We start from the raw sequence: 25753 nt of genomic DNA on the forward strand, positions 1-25753 counted from the left end.
TTATAAAAAGTCTTCTAAATCACATTTAACTAGTATTTTAATATAATTGTTTTTACTGTACCCTGTTGTAGTGCTCTGGTGCACTCATGCTCTAATGTTTGAGCTGCTGTTTTTTTTTTTTTTTACAGTGCAGTGGGCGGGGCTAAGTTACTATTTCATTGTTTCATGGTTTATTCTGATGGACAACAGGTCTCAAATAGTGTTCAGTGCTATAAACCTTCCTAAAATTAGAAAATACACTATGTGCATTGTAAAAGACGCAGGGTCTGAAAGGGTTAAACATGACAGTTAAGGTTTATTTATATTTATTATACAGTATTGTTCACAAACATACAAACATTCCAATTTTAACTTGTTGGGACCTGTTCTGCATGAGCAAAAATGTAATAAATATAAATGTTAAATAGTCGAGGTAGCTAACTAACTTTTTAACATTTTTCTTTTTATTTATTTATTTTTCTACCAAAAACTAGCTGCGATTTTTGGTTAAATTATTGACAAACATTACACGCTAACCTAATATTAGCAGATATCATTGTATAATAGGCTAACTTTGATTGTGTGATTGGCTGAAAGGCATTCTATGAGTGACGTTATCAACCGGTAATGCACTGTAACCGAAGCTCTCCATGATTTGCTCTGCCACGTACAGCTAAACTAGCAACGATGCAGCACTTACAAGCCAAACAGCGCAGCTACAAAAAAAGAACTCGCTGAATTTTTATAACCAAACAGATCATATTTTCTTATTCTCTTCAACTCAAAATCTTTAATAAACAGCAATAATAGAACTGTGGTATAATCGCAATAATGTGTAATATTGGCACTGCTGTGCTGATCTACGGCACTCATGCCTATGATCGCAGCACGACTCTTAAACTGATATTACATGTTATAGCATGAACTTCGAATGTATTATTGCGTAATTATTATCTGTGTGTCAAGCTAATAACATTACTCAAATAAAGGTATCTACTGTATCTCACCAACTCTATTTCTTTACAACTTTACAACTGATGCTCTCAAACACACATTAGGAGGTTAAGAAATTCAAGTATTTAACTCTTGACGAGTTCAGCACAGCTGTTAACTGAAAGCTGAACATTCCAGGAGACTCTACCTCATAAAGCTGACTGAGAAAATCTAGACAAGATGTTTTTTTTTTAGCTTTTTCTAAGCAAGAGGTGTCTACTTTCAATAATCTAAGATACACCATGCACCAACAGCTCGATCCACAGCACTGTAGATTTGCGCTACACAAGCTTCTGTGAGCTTCTGTGAGCTTCTATGAGAATACCCATAAACCCTCTAGTCTGCGTCTCAATGTAAACACATTTGAGCGCATCGCTGGCGAAGCCTAAACCCGGGAATCCAATCGCCGGTGCATAAACACCTCGGTAATGACCCGTCCCAGGGGACGCTATTTAGGTCTAGCAAAGCCCGAGAAGGGAACGTCCCCAGGCTTAGGCTGAGGGGAAACAAACCGAAGCAAAGCTCTAAAGCCCCGACTGCCAAGCTCAGGGGTCTTGGGGCTTTCGTAACGTCTGTTTCTGATCTCCCAGATTGCGTTGTTAAACCCTCCCAGCCTACCTGAACCCCTCTTCTTCTCGTACCACCACCCCCAACCACAACCCCAACCTCACCCCGACTCCCAGCCTTCTTCTTCTTCTTCTTTTTATTTTATTTTCCTCAGAAAAGAGGAGCCAGTCTGCTTTTCTGCAGATGAATCATTACAGTCTGACCATCTCTCCGTCAGACAGCCTTGAGCCAACATAGGCACAGACCTGGTTTCCCAGCAACTGGACCACTGGCCTCTCTCGGATATTAGAGGAGTGCGTGTTGGATGGAGGTGGGGTGGGGGTGTGGGGTGGGGTGTGCGAGAGGCAAGAAAGGGAGGGGAAGAGTAGGCGAGGGTGGGGTTTAGCGAAGGAGCAAGATCCATGTGACAACACATGCTACTAAATATGTTTGTCCTGAGGCGCTGGCGGTTTACTAGGAGCAAACAGGAGGAAATCAGCTCTCACGAGGCAAATTCCATTATCACGATCTTTCCTAGCGGGGGAAGAGCCTCTTCTGGATCGCATTTGATATCGGCGAGAGCCGCATGACAAATGAAAGCGAGCTTTTAGAGATGTCAAATGGCTCTTGCTGTTGTTGTTTTCTTTGTTTATATGAAAAGATGTTTCAAATAATGCTGACGTTTCATCAGCTGCCGGAGCCCCGAGAGAGCACAACTGGCTTTGCGTTGGCCTTGGTCTCTCTGGATGGGTAGATGGCGCTCTCTCTCCCCACATCTCTCCAAAGGGTGATGTCGATCAGCACAAGGCGTCTGTGAGCTGATGTATCAGATGTATCAGTGCTGTGCTATGATGCTACTCAGCAATGCTACTGCTATCAACAGCAGTTTGAAAAGAGGAGGTGACGGATTTCACATGTATCAGAGGAGGCATGTGCTAGTCTTTACTCTCCTGGTGTGTCGGGGCATCACTAGTCATAGTCAATAGAATCCTAATGAATGGGTTGGGTAATTGGCTATGTAAATTGGGGAGAAAATGTAAAAAAAATTAAATAAAATAAAATGTAAAAAAATAATGCATGTATACTATATTCTATTATGCTACTAAACTTATACCTGATTTTTTATAGTCTATATAAAATTTTTGAAAAAAAAATTCGTAGTCAAGTTATAGACACTGAAGTCCCTATTTTAACAATCTATAAGCGATCCATCAACTGTGCATGGTGGAGCTTTTAGATTTATAGCTTGTCACGTCTTTATGACTTTGCTATCGTAACGACGGGAAAAGTATGCTTTTGCACGTCTTGAAATGTGCAAATGGCATGAACGAAATCTCTTAATAAATCATAAGGCTACCACTTTAAAATAAGGGTTCTTTAGAAAGGGCTTATAAAGAAGTGAATTAACTTGTAAATACTTTAAAAACATGACTAAGCTTAACTTACAACCCAAGAATAAAAAGAAAGAACAACGAAGAAAATAACTTTTTTTTTTTTAACATATAATATATATATATATGTATATATATTTTATTTTTAAATTAAAATAATATAGAAAGTCAGTTTAGTCATTTGATATGGTAACATAGTTAAATTAATATTAAAAAGTTATTAAAAGAAATGTTAATGCTGACTGATGTATGGAAAAGACAAAGTAAGATCTAGAACATCTAGAAAGATCTGAAGTTTAACAGTATAAACGAATGTGGAATCACTATTTGGTACACGACAGGCACGTGTCGCCCTTTCTATTAATGTCAGAATGGCTTATTAATGGTTTATAACCTAATTAATAACCCCTAACCCCTAGAGCTTAGTGGCTAATGCCACGCAGCAGCCAGGGTTATATTAGCTAGCCCTGTTCTTCACACAGTAAACGTGCAGGCGTACCGGATTAAAAGGCGCACCGATGATTTTTGGGGAAAATTAAAGGATTTTAAGTGTGCCTTATAGTGCAAAAATAAAAATACAGTATCTGCGCTTCAGGAAGACTACATACTTAATCTGAATGTGCTAAACTCTTTTGCATGAAGTAAAAATCAGCTTTTCACACAACCTTTTCACAAGGAAGAGTCAGTTGGGGGTTAACTGGCATGCACTGCACAAATCTAGCAGAAATTTAAAGTATTCTGGCATAATATTACAGTACATATCATTTTTGGATGAAACTGCCAGAGAAAAATAAATGTTATCCGTTAAAAAAAAGGCAATACCTTCATTGTCCTTCAGGGTGAAATTCGGGTTGGCTGGCAGGTCTGCTGGCAGAGCAAAGGTAAAACGGCCGTTGGCAAAGTTGTCCTTGTCTGTAGCCCTGATGGTCTGGATTACCTGCACAGAGAAAAATGAAATATAATGAAATAAAGGAATTAAATGAACAAAAAAAGCACACAGATTAAAGATCCGTGGGATGTTTATTGCCATATGTCTCGCCAGTCTCTCAGCACTACCTGCCCCTATCTTTCTCCTTCACAGTTTGAAGGGCGTCGGGTTCTGGCTGCAGTCTTCGCGCGTGCTGCGCTCGGCCCAGCAGGGCTGCTGGATCACAGGCGATGGATGCACGCTGGCTTCAAGCAACGCTCGTCCCCGTGATGTTTTGTCAGCTTGTTAACCTAATTGGCCCCCACCGGCGGATCAGCGGCAAGCAAGGAAAAGCGCTCCTCATGCCTGGGATGGACCAATTATTGAAGATCTTCACCTGTCTGCGTGGGGGGACACCTGAAGAGAGCGGCATGAGCTCGGCCAGGACGTCTCGCATCCGCTCAGTCTCAAGCTCACGCTGCGTATCCGAGCTCTTCCCTCTCGTAATAAGGGCTGCAGGACACGTCGGCCTCCGCTGTCTGCTGTCACAACGTCCTGAGACCCAGACACCTCCTGTTTTTCCGTATCGTCTCATCTTATCAAGGAGAAGGGGGCAAAAACCCGAAGATGTGGCAAAAATATGAAGACGTGATATTTAAAAAAGACAGTTTCAGATTAAATCATACAGTTTAACCCTTTGGAATTACTTGGATTTCTGCACAAATTGGTCATTAAATGTGTTCTGATCTTCATCTAAGTCACAACAATAGACAAACACAGCCTGCTTAACCCTTTGAACCCTAGGCTGTTTTGGTGAGGTTTTTTTTTCAGATTTTTCTCCGTCAGTTCCTCTTTCAGGTCTTATAACACAGTAATTATATCAGACAGTCACATGCCCTGAGCTCTTTTACTCCAGGAGACATACGGCTGCTCAAAAATATAATCATTTAAAATGTAAAAGGAAGCAGAATTGTTATATTTTCCTGGAACTGATCATGTTTTAGTCAACATTTTACCAAGCGCCTGTTTTTCTTTTACTTATTTTTGATTGGATAGATTTTAAATATATTCACACCTAAGATATCTAATGGTTAGATTAGAGTGTTTATGAATTGAAAGCATAAGAATATTAATGATAGTTCATTACATGGATTATTACTTTGATAAAATACATGGAGAAAAAGCATCAGACTGAGATATTTTTCTTGATAATCACACCACTAGGATACATGTAGATTATTAAAAACCTGACACTCAGAGCAGCCTATGCCTTTCAGTATTTTGATCAGGACACACAAAGAAAACTTTATACAAAAATGTAACATTTTTAGTCTAAACAAATAAAAATGTTTAGTGCAAAAAAACTACTTCGTAAAAATGTGCAAGTAAAATAAAAATGATATGTTTGCATGGTCTTCACATGTTATCTGCTGGTGTTGGTCCAATGTGTTATATCAAGTCCAAAGTCCAAAGTGCCGTGTTTTCCGGCAAAATCTTCTGCTGACAACTTTAATGAAGAGGTGCGGCTTTCATTTTCCAGCAGGACTTGGCACACTGCCCACACTGCCAAAAAAGTACCAATTGGTCTTATATAGTCTTCTATTTTTCTGAGATACTGATTTTTGTTTTTTTTTTCATTAGCTGTTAGCCATAATCATCAACAATACAAGAAAATGAAATAAACATTTAAAATAGATCACTCTGTGTGTAATACATCTATATACAGTACATCTCAATAAAAGAAAAAATAGCTGAAAAAGAACTCGAAAAAAGCTCCAAAATAGACACTTTTCTGTTTTTTTTTTTTTTTTTTTTTTTGCACTGGATTGTTCCCGAAAGACGTTTACTTTTGCTGGGGCAGTGAATTGTGAATTGTGCGCTCTTTTATAAATAACTCTTGAATCAGCGCTAAATAAAGCAATGGCTTCTTTCCATTCATTACTGCCCTATTTATCCACAGGACATATTTTTAGCCGAACTGGACTCTGCGTTCACCTGCTGTGCTTCTCTGGCCTCCAGACATCGAACACAGACATGCATCATACGTGTCAACAGTGCAGCCTATCCTCCATGTTTACCGATCTTCATTCTGACGGTGGGGGGCTGGATGTGGATCGGTAGCGGCCGCGCGAGAGGTCCAATCAGAATCAGAGGAGCGTTGATTAACATTTCTTCATTTCTTGCAAGCCAGCACCAGTGGGCTCGCCACCGCTATCTGTTCCAGAAGAAGCCCTGTAGATGCTGAATAATTTATAGGTTCAAGAGGCTTCCAAGTCTGCAGAGCCACAGATAAATCCAGCCCTGATGTTGTCAGATGTATCATAAAGGGACGGGGTGTGCGCGAATGTGTGTGTGTGTGTGTGCATACAGAAGTGAGCAAAGCGAAGAGAGCAAACCCTGGAGAACTCTGAGATATAGATGTACAGAGAGAAGAAGGTAGAGGGTGTTACGGCAGCAGAAGGTTCTGAGATAGCAGGGTGTAGAAAAAAGCAATCAACAGGAAAAGTAAAACACAAAAAGAAAGAACATGATAGGATTTACCCTTCCTAACCATTCAATTCAGGTGTTCCAATAATAACCTGGTAGTCCAGGTAAAAGGGACGTAACCAAAATCCATAAGACATTCAATTCAGATCATCTCATGAACAATGTAGAGTGTAGAGAGCTTCATAGAATGGGTTTCCATGGCCGATTCAAGCCTTAAATCACCGTATGCAATATTTTTTTTTGGATACAGTGGTGTAAAGCATGCCACCATTGGAATCAAGAGTCTAGAGCAGTAGAGACATGTTCTCTGGAGTGATGAATCATGGTTCTCCATTTGGCAATCCAATAAATGAGTCTCGTTTTGGCATTTGCCAGGAGAACAGAATTTGTCTTTGTTTGGTTTGGTTTGGAAGAACTTGACTGGCCTGCACAGAGTCCTGAACTCAACCTGATAAAACACCTTTAGCATGAATCAATCTGAAGATTGTGAGCCAGGCTTTCCTTTCCAAAATCATTGTTTGAAAGAATGTTGAAAAAATCCCAATAAACACACTCCTAAACCTAAACCTAAACCTTGTGGAAAGCCTTTGCAGCTGCCCTAAAGAGTAGGTCAACACCATATTGTTCAGAATTGGATGTCACTCAAGTTCCTATGTCTCAGAAGGCAGAAGAAAGAATACTTTTGGCAGTATAGTGTAGCGTATTTCTGTTCTGATGCTTGATAAAACACATATATTCAAGCCTTAAATCACCATATGCAATACATTTTTTGGATACAGTGGTGTAAAGCATGCCACTATTGGAATCTGGAGTCTAGAGCAGTAGAGACATGTTCTCTAGAGTGATGAATCATGGTTCTTCATCTGGCAATCTAATGAATGAGTCTCGGTTTGGCATTTGCCAGGAAAACAAAGTTTGTCTGACTGTATTGTATTAAGTATTAAGTTTGTTTGAGGGGGGATAATGGTGTGGGGTTGTTTCTTTTAGAAGCTGGACTCAGGCCTCTTATTGCTTCAGGATACCAAGAGTTTTTGGACAATTTCATGCCTCCAACAGTTTGTGGGAACAGTTTGGGGATGGCTCCATAAAGACATGAATAAGCAAGTTTGGTTTGGAAGAACTTGACTGGCCTGCACAGAGTCCTGAACTCAACCTGATAAAACACCTTTAGCATGAATCAATCTGAAGATTGTGAGGCAGGCTTTCCTTTCCAACATCATTGTTTGACCTCCAAAATGCGCTTCTAGAAGAATGGTGAAAAAAATTACCCATAAACACACTCCTAAACCTAAACCTAAAACCTTGTGGAAAGCCTTTGCAGCTGCCCTAAAGAGTAGGTCAACACCATATTGTTGAGAATTGGATGTCACTCAAGTTCATATGTCTCATATGTTCTGATGCTTGATAAAACACATAAATAGTAGGTCTGGAGAGATAACTAACCTGGCCTGGTTTTGAACTCTCACACACAATGATGTCTTGGTCAGTAGGAATGTATGGCGTGTTGTCGTTGACGTCCAGGACTTGGACAGTGACCGGAACATAGCTGACCAGCTTTGGATTGTCTGGAAAATAAAGAAGAAGACAAAATAGAATCATCAAACACTGAGGAAATGATCGTCAATAGGGTCCAAAAGCCACAGAATAAATGCACAGTCATTTACTCTATTTATTTTCCAGTCATCTGGAATAATGTGCTGATATGAAGCATCTTTTAAACAAACACAAATATGTGTCCAACACACTCCCATAGGAATGCACTGAAATTTTCTCTGTACACATAACAATACATAAGCATTTCATGCTTTATGTTTTTTGAACCTAATTGACTTGTGGTTGGCTACTAGCCAAATGCGTGTTTACTCCACCATTACATCAAAAGTCAACCGATCAACACCTTACCAACACCATAGCAACAAGCTGCAAAAAAATATAGCAACACCATAAAAACACCTTAGAAACAAGCACTTAAAGTATAGCAAAGCCCAAGCAAACACTTCAACACCAATCAACACCTATTCAGTAGCAACATCTAAGCAAGAAAAACAAGTAAACCACAGCCAGAGGTGTCAAATAAAAAAACACATATACTTTGTTACCTTACTTAAGTAGAAATGTTGGTTATCTATAATTCTATGCTATCTATACTTGAGTAATTATTTTTTATATGACTTTTTACTTGTACTACTTTTTACATTTTCACACAATTATTTAAACTTTCCACTCCTTACATTTTAAAAATAGTCTTGTTACTCCTGTTTTAATTCAGCTTGTTTTTATTCTGGCTTATATTCTGACAAATCGCTCCATCCAGCTAGAATTTGAGTGAATTTCATTGTGATTGGATGTAGAGAAGTATAAATATATACCATTCTGGCACCCTATAGGTTTTTATGCATATATCCATCACACCTGCACATCACATAACATCACATCACAGCATCCACAGTTAATCCTGTTGGATGTGGTTGGTCCTTCTTGGTGGTATGCTGACATTACCCTGGATACCGTGGCTCTTGATACATCACAAAGACTTGCTGTCTTGGTCACAGATGCGCCAGCAAGACGTGCACCAACAATTTGTCCTCTTTTGAACTCTGGTATGTCACCCATAATGTTGTGTGCATTGCAATATTTTTTGAGCAAAACTGTGCTCTTACCCTGCTAATTGAACCTTTACACTCTGCTCTTACTGGTGCAATGTGCAATTAACGAAGATTGGCCACCAGGCTGCTCCAATGTGACCATGAAACCTCCCACACTAAAATGACAGGTGTTTCAGTTTCATTGTCCATCCCCTGTATGTAGTCTATCATGAAGATAATCCGTGCCGAGACTCAAGAGAACTCGAGCAGTGAAATGTCCCAATTTGTTTTATATATTTAATTTGCATTGTGCTAAAAAAACATTCATTTTTAATGGCCACATATGCAGCTGAAACTGAAGGTAGCCTAGTGCATCCCAAAATTATCTACATTAACATTTTAATATAACATTATAGCCATTGTGGCTTTTAGAAAAATGTGTTTTAGGGAGGGGACCCTGTAAATGGCTATTTATATTTCCTTAGATTTACTTTTATACTTTAAGTAGTTTTGAAATCAGCACTTTTACACTTTTTTTTTTCAAGTATTTCTAAAAACCTAGTATCTCTACTTCTACCTGAGTTATGCATATCAATACTTTTAAAACCTTTAACCATAGCAAACACAAATATTGTGACACAAATAAATAAATAGGCAAATAAATAAATAAATAAATACATCTTCAGAATGGATTGCAATATGTCTGCAAACCTTTACACCAAAAATTTCATAGGAATGCATTGCGATGTGTCTGTGAACATTTTAACGAAAAAATCTCACAGGAATACATTGTGATGTGTCTGTAAACTTTTAAACAAACAAATAAAAAAGAATAAATACCAAATTTGGCACAATCACCAACATCATAGCATAGATTTATGCTTTATGTTTTGTTTTTCTAATCATCCTGAAGTACAGATAGTTTTTTTCTTAAAACCACCCACCTTCTATTTAATTATCTGTCCAGTTAATCATCAGTTTCATCGCTATAAATAAAACTCCTGCTCAATCCATGCAGCAAAAGTCTCTCGTCCTGATAAAGTCATTATTCGGTTATTTTTGAGTGTGTTTCTGTAGTAACAAAAAGCAGCTGCCTAGATTTGCAATGACAACTCACTCGCAGTTCCAGCAGGATCTGTACTCTCTAGTTACAAGATGTTCTTTCAGCATCACAGAAAACTCAGCATTAAAGAATGATATCAGATTAGAGCTTCACATTTCCATTATGTTTTGGGAAAGAGATATGGTTGGGCATGGGGGCACAACGGGTGACGGACTGTCTTGCAGTGTGTGACGACTCCCCAGATCATCACAGCAGCAGTGTGGGCAGTGTGCGCTCACTACAAGTCCTCCATAATCCAACGCAACTGTCGTCATATCCCAAAAAAAAGAACCTGGATTTATCCCTAAAGACATAAGCAGATTGACAGAATCACCAACTTGCTTTTATCAATCCAATGATGTGCTCTAAAAGCATGTCTAATAGTCAAGGATCTCTCACCAAGAGGTACACTACCCAAAAGTAGAATTGGGTGGTGGAATGTTTGTATTGTCAAAGATTGTAGATTCAATGACTTTGAGGTCTGGACTCTGGGGAATAGTCAGAAATACAAAATAGGAAATTGGAAAACACCTGTAAACTGATTTTAAATATAAAATCTTTGATCTGTCCTGTTTTTCTTTAAATTTCACCAGAAGTGAAACAAATGAAATAAAATCCATTAACCACAATCATGCCTGATTACTGCCAGACCTATAAAATCAAGAAATCACTTAAATAGAACCTGTCTGACAACATGAAGCAGCTAAAAGATCTCAAAAATCAAAAAAAAGATGAGAAATCATTGATTATCTGTCAGTCCGGAAAAGGTTACAAAGTCATTTTTAAGGCTTCGAGACTCCAGCGGACCACAGTAAGAGCTATTATTTACAAATTGAGAAATCAAGAAACACTCGTGAACCAAAATTCCTCCAAAAGGGCATGAACAACTCATCCAGGAGGTCACAAAGAACCAGAACAACATTTAAAGAACTGCAGGCCTCACTTGTCTCAGGTAAGGTCAGTGTAAATGATTCAATAATAAGAAAGAGACTGGTTGAAAATGGTGTTCACAGGAGAAATTTCAAGGCAAAAACCACTATTGACCAAAAAGAACACAACAGCCCAACGCACATTTACCAAAAAACATCTTGATGATGATCCTCAGGACTTTGGGTAAATATTTTTTGGACTGACGTGACAAAGTGAAACATTTTGGAAGGTATGTGTCTCGTTCTATCTGGCGTAAAAAACTAACACAATATTTCAGAAAAAGAACATCATACTAAATGTAAAACATGGTGGTGGTAGTGTGATGGTCTGGGGCTTTTAATATATTTTCTCAGGTTTCCTTTGTCTGATATTAAAGTGTGTTAATGTATGATAATTGGAAAAGTGTCATTAGTATAAAAAAGCAAAAACATAAGAAATCTTTAGGGGGCAGAAGCTTCTTTGTTCGATTTGTTGATCAGCTCCACATCCTTTCCAGGGTTGACTCATCTTCTCATGATAAACAGATGAACAAAATCACCTATAGATATTTTCAGATCTCAAGTCAGAATGGTGCTTGAGTTTCTCCCCTGTTGCTAAGATAACATTTCATTTTATTATTCTTTTTATCTGATAGAAGGTGCAGTATTGGTGGTCTACTGGGTCTTTCAGGGAATTGTTAGGGGTTTTCTAGTCATTTGCTTTCATTTTTTTTTTTTAATCTTTGTGTTTTTCAGTGTCTTCACCTTTATTTGCACCTTTCTTTATCGTATGCTAATGAATTATCTTTAGGACTGCAAGATAATGAAAAAAATGCATAGCAAATGTTCTTATTTCGACAATATATATCGTGACAGTGAACAATGCAAGGCCTATGACGTCCACGTGTTTGGTCCTGTCCGCAACACCAACCCCCCACCCCCTCTCCTCGCACTCCCCCCCTCTCGCACTCCCCCCTCGCACTTCTCAGGCAGCAGCAGCCTATCACTCACACAGACGCAGAGACAGCGCTGTGTATCTACTTCTTGGGTCAGGAATCAAAACATTGCATTGCAACATGACGTGTTTGTTTTTATTGCCTTAAGTGATATTGCATGTCCTGCAATGAGACTATTGCGCATGCTCACATTTTGATGACAATGCTTAAACGATATATATCGTTCAGCCCTAATTATCTTCTTAGAAGCAGCTCCTTAAGAACGTAATGTTCTTATTGGGCATTTTGCCCAATGATGCCATCCCCTGATGCAAGCTCATCAGCCATTCCTCATTTAAACCTTAAATCTGCATGTGGTCTTAGGGATGATGCTGCCGTCACCATCATGCCACTCTGGCGTCATTGTTGCATATAAACCCATGCAAGCAGCCTCTCTATTCCTAGAGGACCCAGAGCCAAAGCCTGTCTCTGGGGCTTTACATATGAATCCACCCGCCGGAGTCTACAAACAAACCAGCCACGCTGGTTTAGCGCAGGGCGGAATAGCAGGCTGTGCCTGTTTGAATGTAAATTTCATGAATATTTCAGCATGGTAGGAGGCAGTGGCTCTCGCTCGCTAAGATTACATTTATATGAACCCTGGAGGCTGAGCATTTTCCACCCTAAATGGTATCTCTGTCAAGAAGCTGATAACTGATGTAGCCGATAGGCGTTAAAAAAACGCTGAGCATCAGCGAAGGGAAAATATCGGCCGGTCCGCTCATCGGTCTGTCTCTAATCGCATGCAGATCACTAATAGTGATTGATCGCTATCAGTCTTGGCTCTGCTGATGCTATCAATGGGCAACTCCAACTCATTAGCTGACACTTTTGCAGAGAATGGGATGAAGAAAGGGATAATTACTTAGATAAGCAAAAGAAAGAGCGCAGAAGGCGAGGGGAATCAATGGACCCTGTCCGCCTTGATCACAGGGCCAACGCTACCTACAGCTACAGCATCAATCACGCGATGCGGGGCTCCTCGTTCGCTTTGGTCAATATCTCTGATTGTAACTACAGCCCTGGAGCTCCATCCTAGTAGATCTCCTCTTGATTTAAAATGAGGAAGCTGCTGGAAGAACGATTCTCAGACGATATTAGAGAAATGGCTTGCTAATTGGTTCTTGGCTTGGATATACATACATTCAGTACAATTAAAGTAAAAGCTTTAGTGTCAGAATCCTTTAGAGTGGTTTATTGCATCAAGCCAAGCCAAGTTTTGATCTATATAAGTTATAAAACTAGAGTTTCTAAATCAGTTTCTCTGATTTTGCTATTTATATTACAGTTGTTTTATTCTAAAAACTACGGACAACATTTCTCCCAAATTCCAAATAAAAATATTGTCATTTAGAGCATTTATTTGCAGAAAATGAGAAATGGCTGAAATAAGAAAAAAGATGCAGAGCTTTCAGAGTTCGTGTTCATAAAGTTTTAAGGGTTCAGAAATCAATATTTGGTGGAATAACCCTGGTTTGTAATCACACTATTCATGCATCTTGGCATGTTCTCCTCCACCAGTCTTACTCACTGCTTTTGGATAACTACATGCCTTTACTCCTGCTGCAAAAATTCAAGCAGTTCAGCTTGGTTTGATGGCTTGTGATCATCCATCCTACTCTTGATTATTTTCCAGAGGTTTTCAATTTGGTTAATATAAATATCTATAATTGAAAATATGTATATTCTGTATAAAAATATACAGAATATATTAGAAAGCATGGGGGGAGGGAATAACAGCAATTTTAGGACTGCTGTTATTCACATTACACATGCTGCCACTAGGCAAAGTCTTTAGCAAACATGGCAATCATTGGCTTCTGTTGTTAAGGCTGGAGAAATTCTGTAATTCAAGATTACTGTAAATAAACAGAAGCGCTTTACTCACCCAAATAAACAGTTTTCAGGAGAAAAATCTGTGTAGATTAACATCCATCGCTAGTTTTACTTTAAAAGAAACCCTCCACCACCACCCAGCAGAGACCTTCTGAATTAGAAGTTCCTTATAGTGTCTCTTAAAATGCGCCTTATAATCCAGTGCACCTTATCAATCAATCAATCAACCTTTATTTTAACTCTGATGTACATTGAGGGCAGCCCTCATTTTCAATGTAGCCGAGCATTTACAGAAACAGGGATTGACATAACAGAGAAAATAAAAGGTAAATTTAATTATTGTAAAATATCAGTAAATAAAATATAAAAATAGATAAAATAAAATAAATAAATAAAATAAATAATAATAATAATAATAATAATAATAATAATAATTAAGTATGGTTTAATTGACAAAAAATGTAAATCAAAAGAAAGGAAGACTAATACAACAATGGGTTAAAAATTATGTATGAAAATAGATCAGAAAATAGATGGTTATTGATAGTGCACCTTATAATCTGTTGCACCTTATAGTTTAAAAAATACGGTATATTTTCATTGTTCCATTCATAACATGTATCTCCAAAACAGCAACTTTAGTAGAGATAATAAGAAAACCTTTTTTTAAATTTTCAGTGTAATTCAATGTCTTTTGGTGAATCATCAAGAATTTTTCCCACAGTGTAATTTTCGATGCTTTCTTTCATAGGACAGCGACGACATGGACGTTCTTTACATTGTGGAAAGGGTTCTTCATATCTCACTTACAGTACAATACATACAGGGGTTGGACAATGAAACTGAAACACCTGGTTTTAGACCACAATAATTTATTGTCTTGATGGACAGTTCTGGTGGAAACAGGAAAGTTGAGATGCACATTGAATTCTGTCGTGATTTGAGCAGCCGTGGTTTTATGTTTTTTGGATACAATCCGGGTTAGCACCTGAACATCCCTTTCAGACAGCTTCCTCTTACAGCGTCCACAGTTAATCCTGTTGGATGTGGTTCATCTTTTTTGGTGGTATGCTGACATTACCCTGGATATCGTGGCTCTTGATACATCACAAAGACTTGCTGTCTTGGTCAAAGATGCGCCAGCAAGACGTGCACCAACAATTTGTCCTCTTTTGAACTCTGGTTTGTCACACATAATGTTATGTGCATTGCAATATTATGAGCAAAACTGTGCTTTTACCCTGCTAATTGAACCTTCACATAATGCGCAATTCATAAAGATTGGCCACCAGGCTGCTCCAATTTAGCCATGAAACCTCCCACACTAAAATGAGAGGTGTTTCAGTTTCATTGTCAAACCCCTGTATATGGTGGCATATCTAGTATATAAGTAAACTACAGTGGTTCTTCATTGAAATCAATCAAATATCCCATTAAGTTGTATTTATAAATATGTATGTGAGGGTTCTTCAAATCCCTGTAGCACACTTCCCTGGCAAATACAGTTCTTATAGAGATTAACTCATTAAAAAATGATCGTTAGGAAACTAAAAATGGTTCTTGCTCCAAGGAACCTGAAATTTGGCACCCTCATTTCCGAGAGTGAATATGGCATGATTTTTTTTTCCCTACCCCACACTGGCACTGATAGGATTCTGGCCGCAGAGCCGCCATACTTACCAACCTCTGAAGCTTTAACAGTGATGTTGTGCCAGGCTACTGCCTCCCGATCCAGGCTTGCGGTGGTTTTAATGAGTCCACTGTTGGCATCGATGTTGAAAAGTGCCTCTCCGTTCGCACTGCTGTCAATGGAATACCTGCAATTAGAAGAGGGAGAGGGAACAGTTTCGACGTGCCGGATCATAACTCAGTTCGGTTTGCAGAGGAATTGATGGGGTAAATCATCACGGGGGGATTTCTGAGCGTAAGGCAACTCGATGACTGTTCCTTGTTAATTGGCTTTTCATGTTCAAAGACGACAGAGGCCTTGGAAGTGCTGAATATTTCAATATTTAAAATAGCTGTGCTGAACAAGCTGGGGGAGCTAATGTGCTAAAAAGCTGCGTCCAAACGAGGCGCTTTTTCCAAACCATTATTCCTATTCCTTTTTGCTGTATCGTGATTTATGTGGAGCCCCGATCCCTGCGCAATACTCCGGCGTCTCCTCTCGCATGACAGCAACACCTGATTCAGCTCACGAGGGGCTTCGTAATTAGTTAGTAATTGGAGCACAGCGTGTTTTACGGCAGGGAAAACACTAACCTATGCTGTGTGGCACTTTCCCAAAGATTGGAAAACCATTTCTCTTGAAAGGCCGTCAAAGCACCCGGCAGGAGAGGAAATATCACCTTTTAAGAGATGTGATGTGTTGTCCTGTGTTGTGAGTGCATGTCTTTGTGTGTTTCATTTCAGAACTGTTGCTACTGTTTCTACATTTGGTGTCTCGCAGATACTTGTAAGCCTTCTGTTATTTTCCTAACATTTCATAAATTTGGACAGGAAATAAAAACAAAAAACTATCATTAATATTAGCAGTGTCCTGGCACCACATTCCCTCCAACATCTAATACCGTATATGCATTCGAAAAACTGAGTGGTCTGGTAGCTTTACTGGATGTAATTGCTTTTATCAAAGAAAAGGAAAATGTTTATTTAAAAACACAGAATTTCACACAGAAATCAATTTACAATAACCTGCATTTTAAAAGTTGCCTTCCATTTGCTCTATGCAATTACGATCAGGAGAGTTGCCTGGCGCTCCGCAAAACCAGCAAGCTGATTGGCTGTTTCTCCTGAAAGGCAGAAGTTTATCCTTGAACTGGCTCCGTGGTTAGCGTTAAGAGATTTTTCATTCACACGCGGCCAGTGGCCTGTCTACTCATTAATAGTACAGCTGAGCTGAGCAAAATGATTCGCAGCTGCTGTAAAAATATTTGGGGCTAATGCCCCGGAAGCCCAGGCCAGGCGACGCCCCTGGATATGATCAACTCAATTCAGCGTCACCAACAACGCCAAATTCTAATCTCGGACTGACCTTCATTTCTTAATATATTTTTTCTTTACTTAGATAAGTAGCTCTTGTCATAATTTGGATTAGAACATTAGTCTAATAGAGCTATTCATCTCACCAACTCTACCTCTTCACAACTGATTAAGAGTTTTATCGCTTTACCATGGTTTTACCATACTTGTATCGTTTTAGCACGTTTTTACTCTTTTTACCATATTTGTATAGTTTTACCATGTTTATATAATTTTACGATTTTTTTAACCATTTTACCATGTTTTACTATATTTTGTATTGTTTTACCATGTTTTTAATTGTTTAACCATGTTTTCATCACTTTGCCACGGTTTAACAATTTTACCATGTTTTAAGTATTTTACCAATAAAAGTATCTTACCATAGTAATACCTTTTACCACATATTTACTGTTTTTTTTTTTTGTATCGTACCACATTTTTACTATATTTGTATTGTGTTATCATGTTTTTTTTTACTGTTTTACCATGTTTTTCTAATCGTATATTTAAGTTCTTGAATTTTTTCAAGGACTTAAATATTTCTGACCTTTATTTTTTTAAGTATTTTTTTCTTAGTTGAGTAGTTCTTGCCATATTATGGGTTAGAACATTCCTCAAACAGAACTATTCACTGTATCTCACCAGCTCTACCTCTTCACAACTTTACAACTGATGCTCTTCAACACATTAAGAGAGCAAGAAATTTAAGTAATTTGAGTAATTAACTCTTGATAAGTTCAGCACAGGAGGAATGTGAATGGTTTAAATGGTTTTAAATTTGTATCAATAACAAAGTCAACAGACAATAGTGAGATAAATCTTTTCATTGCTAAAATACACACTGAACCATATGTGTGTGTGTGATATTGAAGGAGTGTGTTGTGTGTGCTGTGGTATGACAAACCCCTCCCCTCTCGTAATTAAGAGATAAATTAAAAATAAAACGAACTTGAATCCGACTCTTACCTAACTTTGCCCCGGGCATTGTCGGGGTCTTGAGCCGTGACCATCCCGACATCTGTTCCGGCTGGAGCGTTCTCGTACACGTCCATGATGTAGTAATCCATGGTGAACACAGGAGCTTCGTCCACGTCCCCCACGATGATCTTCAAGGTGGTGGTGTCTTTGAATGGGCCCAGGTGGGAGAACCGGGGGTCCAGGTGCGTGTTGACGCCCTCTATGCTTAATGAGTAGGCCTTCTTCTTCTCATAGTCCAGTGGCTGCAAGAAAATGAGGTGAAAAAATGACTGACCTTGAAGTTAACATCCCACCGAGAAATAAAGAGGGGGTCTAGCTGAATTAATGACCATATTTGGTCATATTGTCTGGATTTACTCATTAAATTATTGAGATGTGTCATTAGATGGCATCTGTAGGCACTGCTCATTCCACTCTCTTATTTCCACATCCTAGGTTGCCAGGTGAGGAATACAACTGCAAGTAAACCCAGCATGTTGAGTAAAACACAAATAAATATTGCCAATATGTTTGATAGATGGAGACAGCTTAGAGCCCAGAAGGACTACAAGACGGATACTGACCTTAACTACAGTTAGCTAATTTTATCTACACTGCAAAAAAAAAATTGAAGCTCAAGTGTCAGTCATCTTTTTGGCTTAGTTATGTTGTAAAGATTTTTTTTTTTCAAGAGCAACCAGAGTAACAGAAATTAAACTACGGAAACCAAGCGTTTGTCTCTGTGTTGACTTAATTTAGCTATGAATATTACAATTTGTTGCATTTGCAATGTTCTTGACCAATAACCTGGAAGTGGCCTGCGACCAGGGGTCGGCAATTAAGTTTGGCCGCGGGCCAGATATTTTCCAAGCCATTACGTGGCGGGCCACAAAAGAAAATTCTGTTTTGGAAAATGAATTGTAATGGGATAAAGTGCTACAGACTAGTAGCTCTCCAGCCCAAAGTGTTGTTGAACCCAACTGCAGAACAGTTGATTTTAAAGCAGGTAAACTCAAGAAGAAAGGAACAAATAAATAAATGAACACACGTGGGATCAAACCTGTGTTGTCAGGGTCGGAGTCCAATACACTACCAACTAGTGAATTGGGACACGGCCTGGAAAAAAACGCCCTAATAAGGAGATAGGGAGCCCAAGATCAGGCGGAAAAATGAGAATGGGCAGAAATTAAAGTCACACCGACCGCGACAGAGACTGACCTTTTTGAGAGAGATGACCCCTTCCCTTTTGTCGCTATCGGCGGAGATGTCGAACATGAGCGCTCCTTCCTCATTGGTGATTCTGTACGCCATCTCACCGTTGATACCCAGGTCGTCGTCATTGGCTTTGATTTTCCCCACAGCTTTTCCAACTTGAGCAGACTCCGGCACGTACAGCTGGTAGTTCTCTGGAGCAGAACGTAAACATTTACAGCAAATGTGAAAAAATAAAAGAGACAACAGGACTCAAAATTTGCTAAAATATTTAGATGGGATACTGTAAAAATGTTAAAGTAGCTCTTTTATTAAAGGCTAATGCTAACGGGTTCAGACTAGCTTTATTTCATGACTAGCAATAGCCAAAAGGTTACTAAGGCTGTGCTGACATTGACTAAAGAAGGCTAACTAAAGGCCTTGTTCCACATCACTAAAGAGGTGTTAGCATGCTAACTACAGGCCTTGTCCCACCTCACTACAGTGAGGGTTAACGCATGGACTACCGCTGTGCTGAGTGCTGGGTGGTGTTGGTTAGCTAGCTGACAGGCTAGCTGTGCCTGCAGGATTGTGGTTAGGTTAGTGTAGCTTGCTTTAGCTTAGCATTAGCTTAACCTAGCCTGGCTGGTTAAAGAGCCAGCACAGCGGACTGCGGGACAGCGTTCCTAGGGTGGGCGCCAGACTGTGCTAAGCTAATGCTGCTGCATCTGCTGGTGGAGGTGATGATACAGAAATGTCTTGTAAGTATACCATGCCATTACTTAGCACGGCGTCAGCGGAGTGATACAGATTTAGTGTGAGAATGCTTCTCGACCAATCAGATTGTGAGGTCGGAACTGACTGTTGTATAATACATATTTGAACCCTCAGCTACTCACTTTGAGGAAATCTGGGCGGATTGTCGTTGACGTCAGTCAGGGTGATGTTGATGGTGGTGGATCCTGACAGCCCCCCCACTGAGCCGGCCATGTCTTTGGCTTGGATGATGATGGAGTACATTTCCCTGGTTTCTCTGTCCATGTTGGCCAGCGCTGTCCTGATGATGCCTAAGATGAAACAACACAGATAATTAGCAATATAAAATTTAAGTACCAGTTATTCTTGTTTCTTGTTTTCTTTTTTTTAATGCTTTATTTTTACCCTCAGGAACTGCAGTGTCCTTGTTTTTTTTCCGACTCTGACAGAAACTAACTTTTTCTATCAGCACTACAGCACTTTCTTTTTACTTTTCTTCCTTCGGTTTGTTCTTTTTTTTTTTTTCTCCAACCACGATTGTACTGTAACCTTGGGTGTGAGGCGGGCAGTACATACAGTAAGCGTAAGAAATGTTGATGATTATTTTTTATTTTTGGCTCTTTCAGCCGTTTCCTTCTGAACCCGGTGTAAATGCCAATGCGACACAAAACCATTACTATGCGATATCAACAGAGCGGGGTGAGAAAGGTCCTTGTCCGTTTTTATCAGCGCTGAACAAAAGCTCATTTGGACTGTGGCCTCTTAGCCACTGGGCTGCTTTTTAATGAAGGTATTAGCACACTGGCTGACCTCTCTAGCTTTGCAGGATGCTTGAGGGGGGGAAAAAGCTCTATTAACAGCATTTTGCTCGTAAACTGTCTTTAAATGTATGAACAGTATAGCAAATGCAGTTTTTTAATGTTACTTCTTCTCACACTTTGGCACTGAAAATAGTCACGGATGACCAATCACAGATGTTGTCGCAAGATGCCTTTGTTCGCCAATTTAACAAGAAATATTTTTCTGACATGTGTTCAGATCAAACTTGAATGTTGGCATATCTAGATTGTATCCAGATGCTTTTTTGACAGTCTGGACAGCAAAAAAGCCAGAGTGGTGGAAATGCAGGGACCCAAGAAGAGTGCCAAAGGATTCTGTACGCACTATTGAAGAGATCCACAGTCGACTGTCTAACAAGTCAAATTAACAAGAAATAGCTCTGGGCTTCATCTTAATAGATTTGATTTGAGAAACATATCAGATTGGCTGCATTCTGAACCTGGCATAACGCCTGATTTGGTTGGGATTAGTTATTTGGACTGTTTTTTACGTTTTGGACATTTTTAAATAACTAAGCCCAACTAATCCCATAGTAAAATGTGCCAAGGACCACGTAAAAGCTAGTAACGTAGCTACTGTCCATAGCTATAGATACCCACATTCCTCTATTTGTGTTTTCTATCCCACTGTTTCATCCAAGGCCTACTGTTTTATTCACCAACACAACCACCAAACTGCTTGTGCTCCTTCAGGGAAGCTTCCCAAGTTTTAACCCACATCCATACCGACTTGCGCTCATCTACTTGTTGTTTTCTCATCCCTCATTTCTACCTCACACTTTAGCTGCACAGCCTATCTGTGTTTTTATACTGAGATTTCTTATCCCATGCACTGTAAAACCTGATAAGTTGACTAAACTCAAAACTTTTGTTGTAATCGATTACCTAATAAATTCAAGTCCAATGAACTTAACCAATACATATACATTTAAAATGAATATTTTCCTGAACTTGTATTTAGTCTTCTTTCTGGTTTCATTCAACTATTTTTATTAAATACCGATAGAAAAGTAGATGAAAGTAAAAAATGACAGTAAAGAATTAAAAGTACTGAGAGCACAGCAAGAACACAGAGTTACTGCAGCTCAGTAAATGATGCTTGTTCCACAGCCAACAACACAGAGACCAAGCATTTAATCATAACATGTGATCTACAAGTTTACCTAAGCTAGCCCCACACTGATGGGGAGTGTTAGTCAGAAACTGTTGGACACACCCAGTATGCAAATAGATCGTGACAGAAGCCAATGGAAAAGAAGCTGCTAATGGCAACAGACTAAACTCAGTTATTATAAGTTGGTTCAACTCAAAGATCTCAGTTTGAATATATTTATGTGCCCACGGATGTTCAAATAACTCAAAATAGTTGAGTATTGTTAAGAAATCTCCAATTTTATGTAAAACAGACTTAATTTATTTGAGTACAAACAACTTCTGGGTTTACAGTGTGTAAATCAGTCACATTTTGGAGACATACTGTAGTAACATTAGATTACTCCACCTCCCCATGCAAAACTGATCTCGCCCAAATACTAGAGCTTAACTGTATGAAAAAGTAAAGCAGGTAGAAAGTGTTGATTATTAGCTGCTGTGCTTATTATAGACCTTCTTCAGAAAGGATCACTTTCTGAGAATCTTAGCTCGCACGTTAGGAGCTGACATTCAGATAAATGGCAGGTGTCAGTAAACGTACTGATGTGAAATTATACCTACAGTCATGCTGCGGTATGTTAATTAGGTGAATTTATAGAGTTTTCTTTGCTTAGATGTGTTACTTTATAAGGTTATTAAATCTTAACAGAATTTCTTCGTTTCAGAAAATCTTCAGGCTCAAGTTAGCATAGCCTTAATGTCTGGAGAGGATCTAAAAAAAAAAATCATATGCAGTGTTTTATACATTTAATTTTGCTTGAATATTAAAAGATGTTTGGCACCAATGATAACAAGCTATAAAAGGGTTTTAGGTGTTATTTTGTCTCATTTCTACTGTCTCTTCTTCCACAGCCATGCCTTTTTTGCAGTTGTGTGCAGCATGTGGTTTTTCATTGTCTTTTTAAAGTATGCATGGACATACTTGCTCTATAAAAGATGTCAACAGGCACCATGAAGGCTGAATATGTAGCTAATAAGATGTTGCATAAAATGAGAATATGATCCTAAACATGGTTAAAATAACACACCCAGCACTATGTCCTTAAAAAGATCTTGAAAAAATAATAGATAGACAATAGACTGAAGTGAAACAATAGCATGGTCAGAACACAGCAAACACAGAAAATCATGAAACTTGGCAGAAACATAAGAAACTTCATTACACACATTTTCTTTATTGAATTGACTGACTCCACCCAAAATTCCATTTTGACCGTTTACATTCATGCCGCATGTCCATGGATCGGATTTGTATCCGATTTAGGACCACAAAGGAAAGTGACTCAAATCTGATTTGAAAAAAAAATCAGATTTGGTACGTTCACACAGCCACATTGTGCAAAAAAATCAGATTTGAGCAACTTCAGCGTGGTAATGTAAACAGAGCCGAAGTGCTATAGACCAGTGTTTCTCAACCAGGGTGCCGCGGCACCCTGGGGTGCCGTCTGGCTTCATCGGGGGTGCCGTCAAAATATTGCGCCTCACGTGCATATTTCCTTTCCAGAGTCAGCTCGTGTCGGGGTGTGTCCCAATTCACAGGCAGCATACTCTGAAGGATGCGACCCACAGAGGCGGTGTATTACTGCGCAGCTGTGACGCAATCTGTCTTCGAATACAGCCTCTGAAGGATGCAGCCCCTAAATTGGGACACACTGTAAAGTTTTTGTCCCACGCGATGCACTGCGAGAGTTGTGTGAAGCACTCACGCTAGCATGGAACGTTTTTTAAAAAGAAGATTGCAGATTCAGATAACTCTGAATCGGAGCCATTAACTTCTTCATCCAGTGGTAGTTCAGCAGTGAGTGTAGCAGAGTATTTCACTCGTTTGAAAAGTAAGCAGGTTTCGCGCTAATCGCGCTAATTGTGACGCGCTATTTTATTTCATATTCCGCCAGCAACACCCCTCGTTCTCACCTGAAGTACTGCGCCAGCAACCCCCAACCCCCCCCCCCCCCCGTAAACTGGGGTGCCTTGACATCTCGCATATATTTAAAGGGTGTCGTGATAGAAAAAAGGTTGAGAAACGCTGCTATAGACTATGTTATCATGGCTGAAGTCATTCATTTCAATTTCAATTTTGAGCATATTAAATTGTACTCAGTGATAATAGAGCTCTTGTCAGGATCTCCTGGTCAGTATCAGACTCTAATCCAAACCTGTGGGACTCACTTTCACTAAAGAACCATCAGGTACAGTCAGGTCACCCAGCAGGACAACGAATCAAAACACTCCAGTCTTCAGATCTGTAGCACCAGAAGAAGGTTTCGAGTTTCAGAATGACCCGTTCCAGGACCTCAAGCAGAAGCACAGCTCCATCAAGATTGTCTGGCAGGACTTGAAACAAATGGTTGAAATGCCACCGAGCTGCAGCAGTTCCACACGGCCGGGCCGCCAAAATTCCTCCCCGGCAGGGTGACGTGCTGATCAATAGCTGTAGGAAACGCGTGGCTGCAGTCATTACCCCCTAAAGGCACTGGATTATTGTGCTACATGGGCGCTCCATTTATCTGAGATCAGATTCTGGTTAAGCAGGCGGCCGATAACACTCAATGTGGAAAAAGAAAGAATGAAAAAGGTACAAAAAAGAGAAAGAAATACAGTCTCCAAGACCCTTAACCCTTACTATTCCCTAATAAAGGCAGAATATGTTGATAAGAATATACAGCTCTGAAAAAAAAAATAAGAGACCACTTCAGTTTCTGAATCAGTTTCTCTGATTTTGCTATTTATAGGTATATGTTTGAGTAAAATGAACATTCTTGTTTTATTCTATAAACTACGGAAAACATTTCTTCCACATTCTAAATAGAAATATTGTCATTTAGAGCATTTATTTGCAGAAAATGAGAAATGGCTGAAATAACAAAAAAGATATAGAGCTTTCAGACCCTTAAATAATGCAAAGAAAACAATTTCATAATCATATTTAAGGTTTAAGAGTTCAAAAATAAATAATTTGGTGGAATAACCCTGGTTTTTAATCACAGTTTACATGCATCTTGGCATGTTCTCCTCCACCAGTCTTACACACTGCTTTTGGATAACTTCATGCCTTTACTCCTGGTGCAAAAATTCAAGCAGTTCAGCTTGGTTTGATGGCTTGTGATCATCCATCTTCCTCTTGATTATATTCCAGAGGTTTTCAATTAGTTAAAATCAAAGAAACTCATCATATTTAAGTGGTCTCTTATTTTTTTCCAGAGCTATATACAGTAGCTGACAACACTCAGGGCCAGGGTGCAAATTACAGGGGGGATTGAGGAGGTCAGACCCCTCTAATACAGACATGAACTAACCAATCCAGAAAAAGCAATCAGCCAAAGTCAATGTGCACCTGGCTCTTAAAGGGAATGGCACATTAAGTCCCAAGTAAGAGAACTAATACATGCTTTTTAAGCATTTTCATCCCCACAAAGCATACTTTTCCTGACGTTACAACAGCAAAGCAAAGACACACTGACCTGCCCTAAATCAAGATGCACTGTCCTTGTCCTTGCTGGCTTTTGCCAGAATATTCTTAAAATAGGGTCCTCAACATGAAAAAAATGAATGCAAAAGTTGAAGTATATCCATCTGCTTGGAATGCATGTGTTGTTGTTTTTTTTTTTTCTCTATAGCCCCATAAAGCATGTTCAATTTACCAAGAGTCTGCCTCTTGTGTCACTCTAATATATTATGTTGCCAGAGTTTCAAAGCCAAGGTTAGTCAGCCATCCTTCCTTTTTTCATCATTTTACAGTTGACTATACAGCCTTGAAAAGATATGAAACACTGCCTTCAGGAGGCTCCGTAAAAATGCATCCATAACATCAAATGAGGGAGCGCTTCATAAATCCTTGGCGGTGAGACTGGGAGTGGAGTAGGTGGTCACACAGGAGAAGTCTGTCTTGTCATCCAAATAAGGAATCATTTAAAAAAATGCTGGTTATTATGCCGGTGAATATTACTGTAACTAAAAAATATATTTTAGTCAGTAAATAAGGAGAAAAAAATAGATTTGTATGAACTGATTTGTGTTCCAGAGTTGCTATACCGTAGTGTTTAGGTCAGGATATCGCTATAAACCAGGGGTGGCCAAACTTTTTTTGTTGGGGGGCCAGAAGGAG

The 25753-nt window shown here is 39.2% G+C and overlaps 1 protein-coding gene across 2 annotated transcripts in view; it reads right to left on the reverse strand.

Annotated features, from left to right (window-relative positions):
• The window catches only part of cdh18a (cadherin 18, type 2a), a 164760-nt gene that overhangs the window by 18865 nt on the left and 120142 nt on the right, over window positions 1–25753 (reverse strand). For both annotated transcript variants that reach the window (XM_049478517.1, XM_049478518.1), the window contains exons 5-10: window positions 19801–19968; window positions 18929–19116; window positions 17720–17973; window positions 15410–15546; window positions 7747–7868; window positions 3732–3846 (exon numbers count right to left, since the gene is read on the reverse strand). In XM_049478517.1, the coding sequence (XP_049334474.1) occupies window positions 3732–3846; window positions 7747–7868; window positions 15410–15546; window positions 17720–17973; window positions 18929–19116; window positions 19801–19968 (984 nt within the window). The remainder of the gene's footprint in view (window positions 1–3731; window positions 3847–7746; window positions 7869–15409; window positions 15547–17719; window positions 17974–18928; window positions 19117–19800; window positions 19969–25753) is intronic.

Source organism: Astyanax mexicanus, chromosome 4, assembly GCF_023375975.1.
Source record: "Astyanax mexicanus isolate ESR-SI-001 chromosome 4, AstMex3_surface, whole genome shotgun sequence".
NCBI lineage: Eukaryota > Metazoa > Chordata > Actinopteri > Characiformes > Acestrorhamphidae > Astyanax > Astyanax mexicanus.